Source organism: Nomascus leucogenys, chromosome 16 (assembly GCF_006542625.1).
Source record: "Nomascus leucogenys isolate Asia chromosome 16, Asia_NLE_v1, whole genome shotgun sequence".
NCBI classification, from domain to species: Eukaryota; Metazoa; Chordata; class Mammalia; order Primates; family Hylobatidae; genus Nomascus; species Nomascus leucogenys.
The window spans coordinates 55,431,049-55,449,402 of record NC_044396.1 but is presented as its reverse complement, the minus strand read 5'-3'; the positions used below and the strand labels follow the sequence as shown (position 1 = coordinate 55,449,402).

At 36.5% G+C, this 18,354-nt stretch overlaps 1 protein-coding gene across 1 annotated transcript in view; it reads right to left on the bottom strand.

Annotated features, from left to right (window-relative positions):
- Positions 1-9,026: 9,026 nt before the first annotated feature.
- The window catches only part of FZD6 (frizzled class receptor 6), a 34,080-nt gene continuing 24,752 nt past the window's right edge, over positions 9,027-18,354 (bottom strand). The window contains exons 4-7 of the mRNA XM_030795459.1: positions 16,373-17,390; positions 13,466-13,614; positions 11,828-12,238; positions 9,027-10,550 (exon numbers count right to left, since the gene is read on the bottom strand). Coding sequence (XP_030651319.1) covers positions 10,382-10,550; positions 11,828-12,238; positions 13,466-13,614; positions 16,373-17,390 — 1,747 coding nt within the window. The 3' untranslated portion in view covers positions 9,027-10,381. The remainder of the gene's footprint in view (positions 10,551-11,827; positions 12,239-13,465; positions 13,615-16,372; positions 17,391-18,354) is intronic.

Genomic DNA, 18,354 nt, shown 5'->3' with positions numbered 1-18,354 from the left:
TTTTCTTTTTCTTGTAGATTTATTGTATAGGTCCTCAGTTCCACTTTAAAATTGCTATTCATTTTTTGATGAGTGGAATTGTTTCTGGACCAACTATTGTGTAAGACTTCATGTAAGTGAGAAACCAGAGTATTGTTCCAGGGTAACAGGAATTCTTATTTTGACACAGGACTGTGCATACGACCTCTTTCAATATTTTCTCTAACTAATTATCAACACAGGGCTAAGAAGAAAGCAGAGCCTCTTCTTTTTCACTTTATTTACAAATAGATTTACCAAATACCTCTGTAGTTTGTCTGAGTGAATGCTCATTTAGTTATACCTCCCCCTGATTTTTGAGAATGTATGTTGATGTTAAACCTGCCACTGGAGAATGTGGCTTATTGTGAGAGTCAAATGGGCTTGCTTGTGTTCCTGGCCTCCTGATCCTCCCAAGATTAGATCTTAGAACATAACACCCAAGGCAAAATTTGGTCTTCAGAGCAGACCTGTTTACCTGAGTGTGTGTGATAGAGGCTTGACGTGGGGTTTTCTTAGGAATTCTTAAGTGGTGTTCCAAAAGCTTCACACACACAAACACACACACACACAGAGACACACACACAGATACACACACACACATACACAGACATGCACTTGATATTTATAAATTTTAAAACCTAGGATGCCAATTACACCTTTTAGTTTGCCTTAGTAAACAGGGCTTTATAACCAGTAAATGGTCCTGTGTCCCGATCCAGAGAAATATGGAAGAAGGGTCTTAGTAAAATATTTTTTAAATCATAAGGTTCTATTATTCCCATGGGTCTCTGTTCTATGTCTGAGACATAATCTTAACTCCTTGGTATATCTTGAGTTCCGTGCCATGAGGACCTGGTCTAGAGCTTGAAGTACAGATGACAGTGGACTTTATCACCTCCCCCCACTCCTGGAAAATGAGGAGGAGGAACTGTAACATGCATCCCAGTCTGAATACCAGCCTCTAGTTCTGCAAAAACCATAAAATCAACCCAAACCCTGACGTGATCACTACATATTATATATATCAAAATGTTGTTGTGTATCCCACAAATATGTACAATTATTATGTGTCAATTAAAAAATTAAAAAAAAAATTTGGCCAGGTGTAGTGGATCACGTCCGTAATCCAAGCACTTTGGGAGGCTGAGGCGGGCGGATCATCCTAGCCAACCAACATGGTGAAACCCTGTCTCTACTAAAAATACAAAAATTAGCTGGGTGTAGTGGCACATGCCTGTAGTCCCAGCTACTTGGGAGGCTGAGGCAGGAGAATCACTTGAACCTGGGAGGCAGAGGTTGCAGTAGACGAGATCACACCACTGCACTCCAGCCCGGGTGACAGAGCAAGACTTCATCTCAAAACAAAACAAAACAAAACAAAAATTTTAAAGACAGAAAAAAACTCTTGAGAGTCAACGAGTTCAGGGTGTATAGTGTCTATGTTATCTTGCCAAAATATAATACACTTTTTCTTCTTGGCTATATTCTAGAGGTTGAATGGCAGATCCAGCAGTGATAGAAGAATGTCTCTGGGAGGCTGTAGTGGTCTCCCGGGCCACAGCTGGGGCTTACTTTTCACTGATGTATTAAGTATTCTTATTGGAACATTTTGTCCTCTTGGTTAAAAATAATGAATCTTTGGTTTAAGTGTCAGATGGTTAGGAAAGTTATTTCTGCTATTGGCAAACATATTAAGAGGAAAAGTTGACTCATCTGGTCTAGAGGGAAAGGACTAGGTTAAATTCTAAAATCAAAACCTAATCTCTTAGCAGCTTAGGCAGTAGTCAAGTACAGACAAGAAACTTAGGCCCGTCACAGTTCAGCCTATGTAGGAACTATCCAACAAGTTGGGAACTGCTGATCAAAATTCGATGGTCCCCATGAACACTTAGCCATGGCTACTAGGACAAAGCGAGCTATAAACAGCCACCATTTTCAGCTCCATGGGCTCCTGTGCCTCTTTCCAGAACTCAAGGGCCTGGGTCAACTGCATGGCTCTAAGGGACATGAGTGAATATATTGCTGGAGTTTCCAGAGAAAAACGGGGGTTTATCTTCTGCAGAAAGCCACGAATGCCTTAGATTCTCCCTAACCTCAGATCTCACTTTTGAGCAGTTTCTCAACTTGAGGTTGAGGCATATAGAAGTAAATTGTGGTGACGAATTGCCCACTGCTGGGGGCACTTGAGGTGCTGGTGGTGTGTGCACTAGGGCGTGGACAGGAGGAATCGGCCCTGGTGGGTGTTCCACTGAATGAAGCATACCTCAGCTTCATCTCCTTCGCCTGTGTCCCTGATGTCCCACCCTGGGAGGCTCCTCCGTCTTCGCTGTGCAGGAACAAAGCAGGTCTAGGCTTTATTTGTAGGGATGGGAGTCAAATCTGGAGAAGGGACTAAAGATAAAGAAGCAGGCACAGAGGTTCCCAATAAACATGTGGTGATTGCCAACTAAAGAGAATGTGGTTCCAGAGAAAGGCGAAGCACAGGATCGAGGAGCTAAGGGGAGTTTGAACTGGATGCACCGGTGGCTTTTCCCGACCTCAGTGGTGTGGGCTGCCCCTCCCTGGCCTGCAGGTGTGTGGCCCACATCCCCAGAAACAATGGCTGCTTCAGGCTCAGACTCAGGTAGATGTGGCCGAACCCACAAATTAGCTAGATTTGTGCTTAGTGGATTTTCTTCTTAAAAAAGCAGATTCTTGGCTGTGTGAGGTGGCTCACGCCTGTAATCCCAGCACTTTGAGAGGCCAAGGCAGGCGGATCACTTGACGTCAAGAATTCAAGACCAGCCTGGCCAACATGGTGAAAACTGTCTCTATTAAAAATACAAAAATTAGCTGGGTGTGGTGGCAGGCACCTGTAATCCCAGCTACTTGGGAGGTTGAGGCAGGAGAATCAGTTGAACCCAGGAGACGGATGTTGCACTGAGCAAAGGTTGCGCCACTGCACTCCAGCCTAGGTGACAAAGCAAGACTATTTCAAAATAAATAAGTAAATAAATAAATAAGCAGATTCTTAATGATGACATATGATATATTAATAGAGTCTCCTTATAAAAATGTAAACATTACAGATCAGGCTAAAGTCTGCTTTGTTCATCACTTAAAATACTGACCCCCTCCATAGAGATAACCCATGTTTCTGTATTTTCCTGAGCTTTCCCTATGCATTTATATACAAGTAACCATAGAAAACATATAGTATTGTTCTATGGGGTGAAGGTTGTTAACACACATGGTATCGTTATGCATGTAGATACATTTATAAGTAATAATAGAAAATATTAGTGTGGTTTTGTGGGGTGGATGTTGTTTATATACATGGTATTATTGCGTAAGTATAATTTTGCAAGGTTTTTTTTTGCTAAAAAATATTTTGGGAATTGATATGGTTTGGCTGTATGTCCCCACCCAAATCTCACCTTGAATTGTAATAATCCCTACGTGTCATGGGAGGGACACAGTGGGAGGTAACTGAATCATGAGGGCAGGTTTTTCTTGTTAAGGTGAATAAATCTCACGAGATCTGATGGTGAGAGTTCCCCTGCACATGCCCTCTTGCCTGCTGCCATGTAAGATGTGTTTTGCTTCCCCTTCGTCTTCTGCCATGATTGTGAGGCCTCCCCAGCCATGTGGAACTGTGAGTCAATTAAATCTCTTTTCTTTATAAGTCACCCAATCTTGGGTATGTCTTTATGAGTAGCGTGAGAACAGACTATGTGTTTGATCTCTTCAGAGTGTCCAGGTAGCCAGACTCTGCCTTGTCTACAGTGCCCCCGAGGTGCCCTCCCCCCACTCTTGGTTATGTTGTATGCCAAGTTCATGGTCTTTGCTTTCGTAAAAGAACACCTTTGGATTGCTCAGTGTCCATGTGGTAGGCCTGGAAAGGCCTCCCCAGAGCCTGAGGATGCATGACAAGGAGGCAGTGATGCCTGTCAGTTGAGGAAACACAGCCCTCCTGTTTTGTTTTACTGCATCCTTTTATTTGCCCACAGCCTGCCAACAAGGTCAGCTCCAGAAACACAGCGTGTCATTCTTTTTCACATGGAGCCTGCACTAATAGAGGTGGCGGTTAAGAGGCTGGAAATGCCAGCAAGGGTTTTGCCAGTGGTCAACTTTATTTACAAGTCTGGAGGTTTCTGTTTTGTGAGAATTCTCATGAGGGGACACTGGGCTGACAGGAAGGACTAAAACCATGAGGGAAGCTCTTACCTTGCTGGTGAGTTTCTCTAGATAATGTGTAGTATGTATATTCAGACTTATTTCCTGACAGTGAAACTAATTAGATCCTGGAATAGGTCCCTAAGGAAATAAACCCACAAACTAGACAGTTTTATTCTAGTTACCACTTGGGAAAAAAGATATTCAGATATTTCATTTTCTTGCCACTTTAGAAAAATTTTTTTTCTTAAACTCTATCGATTTTGTGCCTCTCTTTTCAACATATTCTAAATGTATTATAATTATTATAATTAATAGTATATAAACATAGGTATTAAATGTAAGCTTTAATAGACTCTACACTAGGTATGTTTGTTAAAACCTAATCTAAGTGAAATAGAAAATACTTAAAGTGTGTTCAGTATTAATGAAGATGAACTATGGCATGTGTTTAGAAAATAATTTATTTGAAAACTTTCTCTAAGACGTTTCTATCAAGACTTAAGTAGGTTCATCCTCCTTCATGTCCTTTTTCTTTTCGTGGTGGAAAATTAGAAAACCTGCTCTTCAACGTTTTCTCTGGCTCTTTTTTCCTTCTAGGGATAGAAAATACAAACCTCAGAATCGGCTGCTAAATTTACTCACCTTAGCAATAATTTTCCATCTGTTTTTATTTCTAATTAGTATTTACTGCCGCAAGTCTTTTCTCCTTTTCATTTCATTGTATTTCTTTCCATACTGCTTCCATTTGGCTCCCATCCTGCAGTAATATTCATAACGAACTTTACTATGCTTCTCTCCACTACGGCCTGGCTCTGGATCCCAATGTCTTTGATCATTTTGGATTAATCTTTTAACTTTTTCTTGCTCTTTGTGGACACATGTTCACTGTGAGTTAATGAAAGTTTTGATTTTTCTGCACATGACAGATCACAGGGGCCACGGTTAAAGCTTGGAATTTAAGTATCTGACTTGTGCAGTGGGCAGTAAGGTATTAAATATCATGCCTTCCATGCAGAAAAGCAACTGCAGGACTTCTTGTGGTTGTTACAAACTGTATCTTTCATTTCCTGAGAGTAGCTGCCTGCTTGGCAAGGTTAAAACTTTCCAGCAGTAGGAACTGGAAACACCCACCTGTGGTAAGTTTCTGAGAAGATGAAAGAGTAAGAAAGCACTAAAACTGTGATTTTGATGATGGCTGGCAATTATGATCTGTTTTCATTCTAGTTTGATCAAGAAAGTGTATGGAAGATTTCTTCAGAACCATTAACAGCATAGTGGTGGTGGATCCCAATGGGGGTCCTGGGTCTTTTTGAAACATGGCATTTCATAAAATTTTGTTGAAGGTTTGTAGCAGACTTTCAAAGTGAGGGTTTCTAGCAGACTTTGCTGCTTTGGGTTTAGCTGCACAGTGCTCGTGCCAATATTGTTATTGTAAATAATATGTTATGTAATTTAAGTCAACTTTCTTGGCTGAAAACTGTTATGTAATTCTTATAAAAATTAATGTCACCTTTTCTGAGACAGCAGGCTTTTTTTTTTTTTGAAATGGAGTCTCGCTCTGTCGCCCAGGCTGGAGTGCAATGGAGCAATCTTGGCTCACTGCAATCTCTGCCTTCTGGGTTCAGGCAATTCTCCTGCCTCAGCCTCCTGAGTAGCTGGGATTACAGGCGCCCACCACCACGCCCAGCTAATTTTTGTATTTTTAGTAGAGACAGGGTTTCACCATGTTGGTCAGGCTGGTTGACAGCAGGCTTTTTTTTTTTGCCCCAAAGATTCTGGTCCCATGAAAAAGAAAAAATGCTTTTTTAAAAAATTAAATAATGCTTCTGAATTTTGCTATTAAAAATAAATAGTTTTAAAATTCAAGCTTACTTATTACAAATATTATAATATTGCCCAGGGCTGGTAAATAATTTAGAATTATAGGTACATATAGATGCACATTTAAAAACTCCTAAATAAATCACTAACAAATCAAATCCAGAAGTATTAAATGATACATCATGATCAAGTAGGGTTATTCAAGGAATTAAAGGATGGCATTATGTTAGGAAATTTATTTAACACATCACATTGGTGGATTGAAATGCTGGCCAGTGGCTTAGTAAATCTGTTTCTCCTCCCTGTTAGGAAGACATCTAGATTTATGCCTGAGTTCTGGTAAATGAAATGCAGCTGGAAATGTTGCATGTCACTTTCTTTCCTTTTTTTTTTTTTTTGAGACAGAGTCTTGCTCTGTCGCCCAGGCTGGAGTGCAGTGGTGCGGTCTTAGCTCACTGCAAGCTCCGCCTCCCGGGTTCACACCATTCTCCTGCCTCAGCCTCCTGAGTAGCTGGGACTACAGGCGTCCGCCACCGCGCCCAGCTAATTTTTTGTATTTGTAGTAGAGACGGGGTTTCACCGTGCTAGCCAGGATGATCTCGATCTGCTAACTCGTGATCCGCCCGCTTCGGCCTCCCAAAGTGCTGAGATTTCAGGCATGAGCCACTGCGCCCGGCCTGCATGTCACTTTCAGCTCTAGCTCATGAAACTTTTTTCTGTGCAGTCATTTACTCTCTCTCTTTCTTACTCAATGAGAGATAGCAGAGCCACAAGATAGAAGTGATGGTTGCTTGAATTTGGAAGGCTACCTCAAGAACATTCACACCTGTCACATGAATAAGTTTCTAAAGCTACTACAATTTTGAGGATTGTTATAGAAATTAGCCCCATACTGACTAATCCTGGTAGCAAAAGGGCATTTGATAAAATTCAGTACATATTGCTCATTTTTAAAAACTTATAAGATGGAATAGGATTCTTTTAACTCATTAAGAAATACCTATCTTATGTCAAATGCCAACATTGTTCTTCATGATTAAGTACTATAGGAATTTTCTTTAAAATAAAGAAACAAGACAAGGATGTCTGCTGCTACTACTATTAATGTTAACTGGCTAGAAGTTCCAGTTAATAGCCGAGAAATAAAATTACCATTATTTGAGAGGAAAAGATCATCCACCTAGAAAATCCAGGAAAAATCAACTTCAGAATTATTAGAGGGATTGAGGGACTTTAATAAAGTCATCTGCTACAAAATAAATATTACAAATTAATGTTTCCTGTATGATCTTTAAAAAGTAAATTGTGTATCTTGAAAAACAGTATACATAAAATAATCATAAAACAAAAAGGTACTATGAAAAAAGAACAAAATTTTTAAAATGCTGTGAAATTAAAAAATGATAGCCAAAAAAACTTCAATCAAAAATTTAAAAATACATTTGATAAAGTTTCAAAGAAAAAAAATCCAAAGAGATGGGCAAAAGGAGAGGAAAGATGAGAAAATTAAAGGATCCATCCAGGAGTCCAATATCTGACTAAAAGGTGAGAAAAAGCAAGCAGAAGGAAGAAAATTATAAAGAACATTTAGCTGATTTGGATGACTAAGCTTTATTCAAATTTCCTTAGTTTTTATCTAATGTGCTTTTTTCTTTTCCAAGATACCACATTACATTTAGTTGTCATGTCTCCTTCAGCTCCTCTTGGCTGTGATAGTTTCTTAAACTTTCCTTGTACTTGAGGATTTTGACTCCTTTTGAGGAGGACTGGTCAGCTATCTTATAAAATATCCATCTGCTGAGATGCATCTCATATTTCACAACTAGAGTGAGGTTATAGGTTTTGGGAAGATCAGAGGTAAACTGCAATTTTCATCACCTCATATGAAAGGTAACACTCTCAACATGACCTACCACTCTTTTGACTTTGATCGCCTTCTGAGTAGTGAGGTAGCTCTCGCTGAGAGTTTGTCAGGTTTCTCCACTGTAAATGCTGCTCTCCCTGTACCACCTGTACTTTGGATTCTTTGGAAGGAAGTCACTATGTGCTGCCCATTCTTATAGGTGTGTAGTATCTTATTGTTTTCCTTGCTTGTACTTTTAAGTTACATGATGTACGTCTAGTAATACATCAGCAGTACCTGGGGATCTTTTTCTCTTGCTTGTGCCAATTCTTGTTCATGTTTTAATGAACAAAAAATTGTCTTTTTTGCATACCTGATTGTTTGATTGTATGATGAGCACTGTGGTACTTTTAGATTATATAAAATAACATTTTCTTCCTCCAGAGAAGATTCTCATTTACCTGGTGCTTGAGCTACCTTAATCTAATTTCAGGGTTTGAACTTTTTCTATCTACCCAGACAACTTGAAGCAGGGCTGCTTTATGTACAACTCACATGTACTTTTAGAATCCAGCCCTTTGAGGTCACAATTCTAAATGTAGGGTGGTTGCAGACCCATTGTCTTCCAGCCCATTGAGGCTGTCAATAGCACTGATCCACTTCTCAGCCACCCTTTCCAAGTCATCAAATGCTCCTGGGCAAAAGCAGCTCCAAATGTTGGGCTTTGTAATGAGAATTTCTCTCTTCTCCCAGATCTTAACCTGGCAATTCCTCACTATCTTATTTTTTTCATGTTTGGGGGTAATATTATTTTATTTCTTTTTTTTCCCCCATCACAGAAATCTGCCTATTGTTTTATTTCATCCACATATTCTAGCCTTCTTTTTTGGGAGGTTTGTCTGTATCACCTAATCCACTGTTAGGAGTGAAAAAAGGGTCCTGGGTTCCTTTTGCTTCACCCCTCACACTCCAGATCTTTCCCACCGGCTTTAAAAAGTTACAGTTAATATAGCTGTATAATTTACATTTTTGGAAAGAGTGACAAAAAACAAGAGTCTTGACTGTACTCTCCTTCAAGGTTAAAAAGAAGCCTCTGACTTACCAGCCATGGAGTCACTAGTCTAAAAAGTTACACTACTTCCTTGGCCAGAACTACTATACCTAACCACAGAATACTCCATAATTCTTATACAAAGATAATTTTATTAACGAAAAGATCACACAAAACAAAGTTTTTATATCCAAAGTTGTCTGTTTAAAATGTGGAAAAGGTAATATTTCAACATTTCCCATACAGTACATAGCTTTTGTGCCTTAACAGAATGCTAGAGAAAAAAAAAGAAAGCAAATGCTAAATTGAGAGAAAACCCAAAGCATCAGAAAACCTTGTTCAAAGAATAATACTTAACAGGAAACAAAATGAAGAAAACTCCTTAAAATTTTAAAGTATGTTGTATAAAAACATTGTGTCTTGTTTATTGGGACTACCTTTTTTCCATTTGATTGGCACTAATATCGCTATCACACTTTTTAATGTTCAGCAAAATCCTAGTGAGCTGCCGAAACGAATTCTACAAAATGTCTGAGAAAGATACTGTATAATACAAAATGTAATATTCTAAATGTTAAAAAACAAAAGTCAAAACAAAGAAAAAATATAAGCAACTATAAGTGGTTATAATACAATCAATGGGTGGTCATGAAACATGAAAAAAAGGAAATCAATTGCACTTGGCCTAATATACAAAAGACTAACATTTTGTCTACTAACCCTTTAGGACATTTTATTTTAAATATGTAGAAGGATCAGTGAGCAGCATAATACAATCAATAGCGGACACTCTTTGAGTAAGCACCTTATTTCAGTTACATAATTTAGATCTGTGAAATTCCTAAAACAATGAGACGATAAAAATCACACATTTTAGATGGTAAGGTATCAATAAGTGGGTTTTTAAAGTTAAATTCCTATTATAAGACTTTTTGGTATATCTTTTTTTATAGTACAAAAGAATACTATTTTACAATTTTCTTAGAAATTCAGTGTAAAAGCTACCAAAGTGCTAAAATATCACAATAGCATGATAAAAATACTTGAATAGGATTTCAAAAAAGTTTGAATACATATAAGCTTATTTTCAAATATGTATAAAAAGATACGAGGATAAGATTTAAATACTTCAGCAAAGAAATATCTTGATTTTATATCAAAAAAGTAAAATAGCATAGTACATCTTAAAATACTCTTACCAAGAGTAGAATCTTCATAAACAGAAAAGGAAGATTCCTCTAACTCTGTCCTCCCACACTATTAAAAAAATATTATTAACCTGCACATTTCTGTTTTCAGGTATATTGTCATTAACCTTTGTATGAAATGAGTCATATTATTCTTGAACTCTATTTTTTCCAGTATAACAGTAGGCAATGCAGCTTTAAGTGCAAAAGAAGAATGTAACAGTGATTCTTACAAAACAGTGCATAGGTCACTTCCAGTGTAACACAAATTTGCTTCTGAGTAACGAGAGAAAATGTTCTTCAAGTATCTGAATGACAACCACCTCCCTGCTCTTTTCTCACTCCTGAAACCGGGTGAACAAGCAGAGATGTGGAACCTTTGAGGCTGCTTGGTTCTGAAGAACTGGGGACCTGCAAATTGTTGCTCTGTGCCAGGCCAGTGTCAGTAATATCACTCTTCGGACTAATCCTAGATAAAAGAAAAAAAGTTGACACACACACATCCACAAACACAAATATGATGCCATTTTTCATGAGTTTTACACCTAACCAGTGTCCACCTTTATCAGAGAATAAGTAGCTAAAAGTCTTTAGGTGTACTTTAACACTTCAAAATACAAATAATTTTTTTTTTTTAAGACAGAGTCTCACTCTGTTGCCAGGCTGGAGTGCAATAGCGCGATCTCGGCTCACTGCAACCTCCGCCTCTTGGGTTCGAGCGATTCTCCTGCCTCAGCCTCCCGAGTAGCTGGGACTACAGGTGGGTGCCACCACGCCCGGCTAATTTTTTGTATTTTTAGTAGAGATGGGGTTTCACCATGTTAGCCAGAATGGTCTCGATCTCCTGACCTTGTGATCTGCCCACCTCGGCCTCCCAAAGTGCTGGGATTACAGTCGTGAGCCACTGTGCCTGGCCAAATAATTGTTTAAAATATAATTTTTACTGACTTCAAAAACTTCATCAAGCAGTACTCATATATGGGCTGAACATGGAATCTTGTGGGGAATAGAATTAATAAGGCAGGATTCCTGTCCTCAGCTTAACAAATGTTTTATTGATTTCCCACCACGGATCAGTACCATGTAAGAAACTGGGAACATAAAGATGAGTAAGACTTTAGCTCTCCCATTGAGAAGGTTACAAATCTACGAGAAGATAAAGCATGTATCTAATTACAATCCAAATATATGAAAGCTGCCATAGGATCACAGAGAAGGTGCATTTAGCCTAGTCTGAGAGGACTAGGTAAGATAACCTCAAGATCGTAATGCAATTAGCTGTCTGCATTCTGGCTTACCTGTGTTTTGGTCACCTACGGCCATTTGAGAAAATTCATTAAAGATAATGTCAATATCTTTTCATGTTCAGAAAGTAAAATAATTTTAGATAAAATGACACATTATAATTTTGTATAAGGTGACACTTTTTAGACAGAATTATAATGTAGTATTAATTAAAACTTAGCCTGTATTTCAGGTAAGTTGCATTTACTTAAATGTACAAGGAACTCTTAAAAATTGCCACAGAAATGAACATTCCTACTTGAACAACATATACTAAAGCTGTTCTCAAAGCTAAGAATTAAACTACTAAATAGCATATTTATAGGCTGAACCCAAACTTCCTTGGGGTAAGAGTACAGACATAATATATCACAAAATGCTTTCCAGATATGTTATGCTTTAATAAAAAATGTGTAATGCAGTATTTAAAATGTGATGATTTTACATAAAATCAAATCTCACCTTCCGTCACTCCGTGCACTTTTAGATACACTGCCTGCCTGGCCCTTCCTGTCGACCTGTTCCCCAGACAGTCTGGAGATGGATGCTGCTGGCGAGGCAGGTTCACCACAGTCCTGTTCTCTTAACCTGGGGGTGCTAGCTCCGTCCGCTTTCACCTCTCTCATTGATGTTTCTGGTGAGGTTTGGATTTCTGTCAAAGTTTCTTGTCCTAGGTAATCATGGCTAGTAATTGCTACTGCAGAAGTGCCATGATTTGCTGTAGCTCCTGTGCTGGTTCCCATGGATTTGGAAATGACCTTCAGCTTGTGTGAACTTGGTTTATAGTGCTTCTTTTTGTGTTTAACTTTAGAATTGTGCTTTAAGAAAAACTCACATGATTCCTGTAGTACTCTTCGACTTTCACTGATTGGACTATAAGAAAATTGAAGGAGAGGATTTACTCAAATTAGAAGTGTGGCTATAAAGTAGAGGCTATAAAGGATATCACATATCTTTTGCCAAAAATCCTTAGTCACTAAAGTTGAAAATTCTATGGTTTATATTATTATAAAATCCGGGATTATAAATACTAGGACATAAATTGATTTTATAAAATCTTTTGTGTATAAACTCTAAGTTGCTTTTGTCAGTATAAATAGTAAACTGGCAAGAAATTAAAAAGGCAAGAATCAAAGGATGAGGGCAAGGAGGCTCAAAACAGCATAAACGTACTATACATAATACTGTATTTGTATTGTATATAAATATGTAATATAAAAGTAAACCAGAAGAAAAGGATAGAGAATATAATTAATGGTCTTCATTTAAATATAAGTCTTTTCTTTCTAACATTAAAAATTAGCAAGTTACACTGAAATTAGTGTGAGTATATAAATATGATAGACATATAATAATAGTGCAAAAAAATCCAGTTAAATACGATTCTTCAGACTTCAAAAACTTATTTGTAAAATGGTCTACAGTTCTGAAATGAGTTAATCAAACCAATGGGGAACAATTTTTAAAAAGCTATAGTACCTTGTATATAGTGTGTGTGCGTATATATATATATATATATATATATATATATATAACTAAAATGAATTACTCATAAATATAAATCAATATTGTTATAGAATATTCCATAAGTTTGAATTTTTAACATCTTAAGTAAGACAAATAAGTGAAATTTTAGGTCATAGCTGTGTGTAATAAGATTTAAAGTTAGTAAATAATGACCATAACACATCACTTATATTTGAATCATACTTTATAGGTTTCTTTATATATACTTAAGTCTTATTTAATCTTTTATCATTGATAAAAAGGATAAAATTATTTAAAATGCTGTACCCAAAATAATGAATCCAATGACAGCAGTAATAATACTGGATATACTATAAATCATGAAAAGAAAATATGCCTTTCATAAATCTTTCATTCATATTTCAAATAGAATAGTATATGTCAAAGACTATTGTAACAAATGCAAAAATAAAGCATGTCTCTTTCATGAAAAAAATTTCCAAACTTCAGTTGGCTAATCAAATTGAAATAATAGTTGATACAATGAAACTCTAGTACATTGATTTGAACAGTTCATTGGTATTTTGATCTATTTATTTAAAAATCATGTCAGACAGTTCAATAGTTTCTTACTCTCTCTTGCGATTTCGTTTAAAAAATCCAGCCCATTCTGTGCATGTCTTTTTGCTTCCAACCCAGAAGACAGCAGAGATGCCAACAATTAATGTCATCAGGTATTTCATCATAAATAAAGCCAATTCTGGTCGAGCTTTTGCTTTTGCCTACAAAAAATAGTGAATAATAATATTTTCAGTGATGCACTTAAAGTGGAAAGAAGTCTATATTGTCAATATAAAACGAACAAAAGTTATAAATCTTCAACTGTTTTACTAAAAAGGTTTGAAATAATATAATGAAGCATGCTCTAAGTGCAACACATTTTTTATCTAAATGCTGAACAAAGAAGCTTTATGTACCAAATCTCTAGAAAGGGGAAAATACTGAAATATATTTAAGAATAATCTCCTAAATCTTGGCATGATTTCCTCGCATTTTTTTCTCGATAGATACAGTAGCCTCTTATAATTGCCAGAATATTTGCCTCTAAATATTTATCTATTTTCTCCCACTATAATCTACCACAAAAATACATTTAAACTCATCATAACAAATATTTTACAGCTTTTATACATTATTAATATTTATATTATAAAAACTTGGTTAAAGTAAATTAAGTATCAGTAAAATGTGAAAATTTCCTAAGAATTGAAATTATACTTTTCATTTAGGCATAAACTTTGAAATTCTAACCTTAAACATTGCACAAGGGTCAAGATATTACATACTGTGCATTTCTTGCCTTTTTCACTTACTAATATTTCTTGGAGACCATTCTGTATCAGTACAAATAGAGCTCTTTATTTCTTCTATTTTTTATTTTATTATTATTTTTTTGAGATGGAGTCTCACTCTGTCACCCAGGCTGGAGTGCAGTGGCGTGATCTCGGCTCACTGCAACCTCCGCCTCCTGCGTTCAAGCAATTCTCCCGCCTCAGCCTCCCGAGTAGCTGGGACTACAAGCGCATGCCACCATGCCTGGCTAATTTTTTTGTATTTTAGTAGAGATGGGGTTTTACCATGTTGCCCAGGCTGGTCTTGAACTCTTGAGCTCAGGCAATCTGCCCTCCTCAGCCTCTCAAAATGCTAGGATTACAGGCGTGAGCCACTGCACCCAGCCAGAGCTCTTTATTCTTTGTAAAGGCTGTTGCATTGTGTGAGTGAACCATAACTTATTCTACTATCCCTATTAATAGATACTTACTTCCAATCTATTGTCATTTGCAAATAATGTTGTAGTGACTATCTTGGTATTATTTAATTTCTCCCATTTGTAAGCAAATCGGTCTATAAATTCCCAGAAGGGCAGGATCAGTGTATACACATTATACATCTATACGTACTGTGAAATTGCTTCAACAGAAGGTTGAACTAACTCTTAATAGCAAAGTCTGAAAATATGTATTTTGCTATTGTTTCACCACACAGTGGTTAGAACACCTTTAAGATGTCTGCCATATCATACATGGAAATATAATTTAATTTTAATTTTACATTTATTTTACTATAACTTTTTCACGTTTAAGAATAGTTTTTTCATTTTTATTTCCTGTGAACCTTTTTCCTACTCTTCTCTCATTTTTATATCAGATGGATGGTTTTTTTCTTATTGATCTGTAGCAACTCTTTATAAATTAGAGAAATTAGCCTTTCAACTATGATGTCATATGCAAATAAACTTTCCCAGTTAGTCTTTTGACATTGATTATGGATTGGTTTTTTTTTTTTGGTCACACAGAATCTTAAAAAAAATTTTTTTTACTTAGTCAAATTTAGCAACCTTTTATAATTTCTATAACTACAGGAATATTATATCCTTCTCCACTTGAAGATTATAATTTTCTAATTCTATCCTATTATATTTTACAGTTTCTTACATAAAACATAATAACCACAGATCTTAAACTTGAAAACCATAGATCTTAAACTTTTTAGCAACATGTAATAGTTTCCTCTCCCCAACCTTGCCAAAAAGACTGAGGAATCTAGGAGTCATTATTAATATAGCAGGATCACTTTAAGACACAGCCTCTTATTAAGTATATGGTAATAACAAACTATGGATAATAGATTATGGGCAAGGTATAAGGCAAGTAATACTAGTATCCCCACATACCAACATAAAAAATAGGTTCCACAATGTTATAAAGCAGTAACTTTCTGAAATATAAGCTATTTTATGAAATAGTTTGACCTTCCCATTGCTTAATTTGATACACTGTGATGGCAGTGCTCATGTTCAATGCAGTTAATACCGCACAGAGTCAGGAATAATGTCTAAAATCTATTAAAACAAAACCAAATTTCTATTTACAAAACTTCAACTAAAATGCTTTAAGAAATTTTGTATTTTCAGAAATTTATTAATTTTAAAAACACCACCCTTATACTAATCATAAGAATCAGAAATAGATAAAACATATTTTGTTACAACTGTGTTTTTTTCAATTGAGAAATGACAAAAGAGTCAGGCAAAAAGCAAATTCTGTTTTTGTAAGTATATACCATGTAAAAAGCGATAAGATAATATGATCAAATTAAATATATCCAAATAAGATTTTTTACTACTAACTAAAAAATTAAAAATAATTGCCAATGCGACAAAAGTGACTTCTGTTTTTCTCCCAATGTCAAGGTCTGTTCTTCTGACTCTGCTCTTTATTGCTATTAATCTGCCTTTGCAGCTCAATTTAATTTTTCAGAGAATAAAGGAAGTGCTTTACTATACAATTGAAGCTAAAGCTTGAGGAAGGAAGTCATGAAACATTATCCCAGTTTCAGTTGATGTATAGGAAATCCTTATCTATGGCTCTTGCATTTTCTCACCTGAAATCAACTTTTACATCCATGACAAGTATATTTCGATGGAACATTTTCTACATTAAATGTAAATAGAGACATAATCCAAGTGATAGCTTTTACCTGATAAGGACATGGGATATGGTACTGACGACAATGATCAGAGACCCAAGTTATCTCCCAAGTAATCCTGTTCACTTGCTCATAGACGTAACATCCGAGAAGTGTCACTAATGGCACAAGATACAAGCCGCTGAAGACTCCAATTCGAATCATGAATTTCTTTAGTTTTTCTTGGTTCCGGCCATCATGTTGTATGACTTGTCGAACATGATTTAAGGAAATAATGCCAGCTAAAAGAAGAGAGAGCCCAACAAACACACAAAGGCACAGTGGCAAGAGTACAAAGTAGCGAGAAGCATCCAGGTCATAAAGACCAACAAAGCAAACTCCACTAATGTTGTCTCCTTCAACTTTGTTCATAGCAAGAAGCATAACAGTCAGGAAACCTGGTGTTCCCCATGCAACAGCATGAAACCACACTGCTTTTTGTTCGATGGCTTCACAACTCCATTTTCTTCCTGCAGCTAAGAACCAAGTAATGGTAAGAATCACCCACCACACAGTGCCAGCCATTGTGAAAAAATACAAAAGCATGAACAAAACGGTGCAAGCCTTATTTTGAGAGCCTAGGACAACAGTGTCACCAAGTTCTAGCTTCTCATCTGCCTTATTGCAGGCTGTGCTATCGCCTAGTAAAAATCCAATGAAGTACATAAGAGATACAATGCTGTAACAGACAGAGTAATATATAATTGGTCTCTCTGGGTATCTGAATCTTCTAACATCAATTAAAAAAGTAAGGAATGTGAACAGAGTTGCACAAAGACAAAATATTGAAACTGTTCCAATAAAACTTTTCGCAAACTCTAGCTCATCACTTTTAAAATACATGTTGGGGCATGGAGGTGCACATTGGTCAATTCCCAGAAACTTATATCCTTGTCCCCCAGAAGTCTTAAGATGCCTTGGACACCAAAATCCAATGTCTCTTTGGACTTGTTCTGTTTTCTTCTGAGGACCAAGAAATTCTGTGTGTGGATCAAAAGTTACAGGAATGGTCTCATCACAGTATTGTAATCTGTAAAGATTATAAAAATTAAATATATGAAATCAACATTTTTATTGATTCACTATGTTAAGCAATGCTTTCCAACTATAAAATATTACCTTATGTATTCATGATTGATGGGAAGAGATACAAATCTAAATGGATTACAAGTAAGAGTTGAGTAGAAATTTTTGAAGTTGACTAAAAACTTGCGGCTGTTAATGGGGCCTCAACACAATAATTTATATTAAATACAAAGCAGGTGACATGAAAATGCACTTACTTGGAAAAAATTAGCCAATTCATAATTTTAAAATAATTTGTTTTAAAGACTAAATATTTAAAATAATTTATCTTAATTGGTAGGCTCCAGATAAGGACTGGCTTGTCTCTTTATAGCATATGAAATCTGTCTTTATATCATATGAAATATGTCGTCTATTCACTTTTATTTTCTAATGCCCATAAGAAAAGTAAAGCAACCATATAACTAAAGTGATGATAATTAAAATGAATGAAATGAGATCCGTCCCTGGATTGACAGGATAGAGTTCAAGTTTTTGAAGAAAGGCAAGTATACCAGCAAGAGGCAGGCTGAGGACCAGCTTAATGAACATCACCATTTTGTTCAGGTTGGGCTCTTTGCCTCCCTCGTTTATGGACAGTCCTGAGTGATAGATGGAGATATTTCCATCTCGTGCAGAACTTTATCACTAAGCTGAGTTTGTACATACCAGTATTATTTTGGGGGATCTATAATGGTTTAAAAAGTATTGGAGGTTTTGGCCAGGTATGGTGGCTCATGCCTATAATTCCAGCACTTTGGGAGGCAGAGGCAGGTGGATAACTTGAGGTCAGGTGTTCAAGACCAGCCTGGCCAACATGGCGAAACCCCATCTCTACTAAAAATACAAAAATTAGCTGGGCGTGGAGACAGGTGCGTGTAATCCCAGCTACTTGGGAAGCTGAGGCAGGAGAATCACTTGAACCTGGG